The sequence below is a fragment of the Branchiostoma belcheri genome, unplaced genomic scaffold (genome assembly GCF_001625305.1).
Source record: "Branchiostoma belcheri isolate BF01 breed outbred unplaced genomic scaffold, Haploidv18h27 scaffold1152, whole genome shotgun sequence".
Classification (NCBI taxonomy): Eukaryota; Metazoa; Chordata; class Leptocardii; order Amphioxiformes; family Branchiostomatidae; genus Branchiostoma; species Branchiostoma belcheri.
The window spans coordinates 1-1,384 of record NW_017802550.1 but is presented as its reverse complement, the minus strand read 5'-3'; the positions used below and the strand labels follow the sequence as shown (position 1 = coordinate 1,384).

The 1,384-nt window shown below is 46.9% G+C and overlaps 1 protein-coding gene across 1 annotated transcript in view; it reads right to left on the bottom strand.

The window, feature by feature from the left end:
- The window catches only part of LOC109462382 (cell wall protein RTB1-like), a gene marked incomplete at both ends in the record, with an annotated part of 4,122 nt that extends 3,371 nt beyond the window's left edge, over positions 1 to 751 (bottom strand). Inside the window, 2 exons of the mRNA XM_019758921.1 lie at positions 120 to 267; positions 673 to 751. Of these exons, the coding sequence (XP_019614480.1) occupies positions 120 to 267; positions 673 to 751 (227 nt within the window). The remainder of the gene's footprint in view (positions 1 to 119; positions 268 to 672) is intronic.
- Between the last annotated feature and the right edge of the window lie 633 nt (positions 752 to 1,384).

The window sequence follows — 1,384 nt, the reverse complement described above, 5'->3', positions numbered from 1 at the left end:
TGGTGGTCTCAGGGTAGGTCCTCTCTGGCCTGGTGGTCTCAGGGTAGGTCCTTTCTGGCCTGGTGGTCTCTGGGTAGGTCCTCTCTGGCCTGGTGGTCTCAGGGTAGGTCCTCTCTGGCCTGGTAGTGTAGGTCTCTGATGTGGTGGTCCATGACTCTGATGTGGTGGTCCATGACTCTGATGTGGTCCCTGGAGTTGTGACCTTTCTTGGTGTCTTGTATGTTGTAGTCTGTACTGTTGTTGTCGTTGTACCAACAGAAGTGGTCTCTGGTGTAGCCACAGTTGTCGTGATCTCAGGCTTTGTGCACATGTCGCGGCAAGTAAGGGCATTGTTGTAGCACTCGCAAACTCGGCACTCACCAATCTTCTTGGTTGTTCCAGGCTGTGAAGTAATTAGTAGATTTAGTTAACCTACATTGGGTTTCGGGATATTTTACAATGTTTCAAAAGAACAGTAGACCAAAATACTGAATAGTTTACAATAATAATTAGTTGGGTATATCAAGCTGTAAAAGAATACTTCCTACCGGAATAATAATGCCATCGGCTGTAACACAAGGACATTCTGTCGGCTTCACACAGCGATTCCTGTCCACACGAACGTAGCCCTTCGGACAAGGTGGACACTCGCCACATGTTGGGACACATGAAGAAGCGTCACCAAACACACACTGGGTGATCTTGAACCTGTAGCAGTGACAAGTCTCCTGGCACTTGAAGGAGCAGCCATACACCTTCTTGGCACATTCAGCTGAAGCAAAGACATCAAACATAAATTCTACTACTAGTAAATCTTGCCAGGTTTCTTTCTAAATTCATTTCATTTACTTCTGAGTTCGATCAATACAAATAGAATGTATAAAGCAAAGTTAAAGCTTTCAAGCTTAAAAACCAAGGGAATCCATAAAGGTTATTGAACAGATATATACAAACTAAATATGTATACGCACTTGTCACTTCCGTTGTAAGCCATGAGCTTGTTGTCTCCACAATAGTCGTGGTTTCTGGCTCAGTAACTTCAGGCTTGGTAGTTTCTGGGTATGTTTCTCTGGCTTGGTGGTCTCAAGTGAAGTTGTTGTTCCTAGAGTTGTGACCTTCCTTGTGGGCTTGGTTGTCTCGGGGTATGTCTGCTCTGGCCTTGTTGTCTCAGGGTAGGTCTTCTCTGGCCTTGTTGTCTCAGGATATGTCTTTTCTGGCCTGGTGGTCTCAGGATAGGTCTTCTCTGGTCTGGTGGTCTCAGGGTAGGTCTTTTCTGGCCTGGTAGTCTCAGGGTAGGTCTTCTCTGGCCTGGTAGTCTCAGGATAGGTCTTCTCTGGCCTTGTGGTCTCAGGGTAGGTCCTCTCTGGCCTGGTGGTCTCAGGGTAGGTCTTCTCTGGCCTGGTGG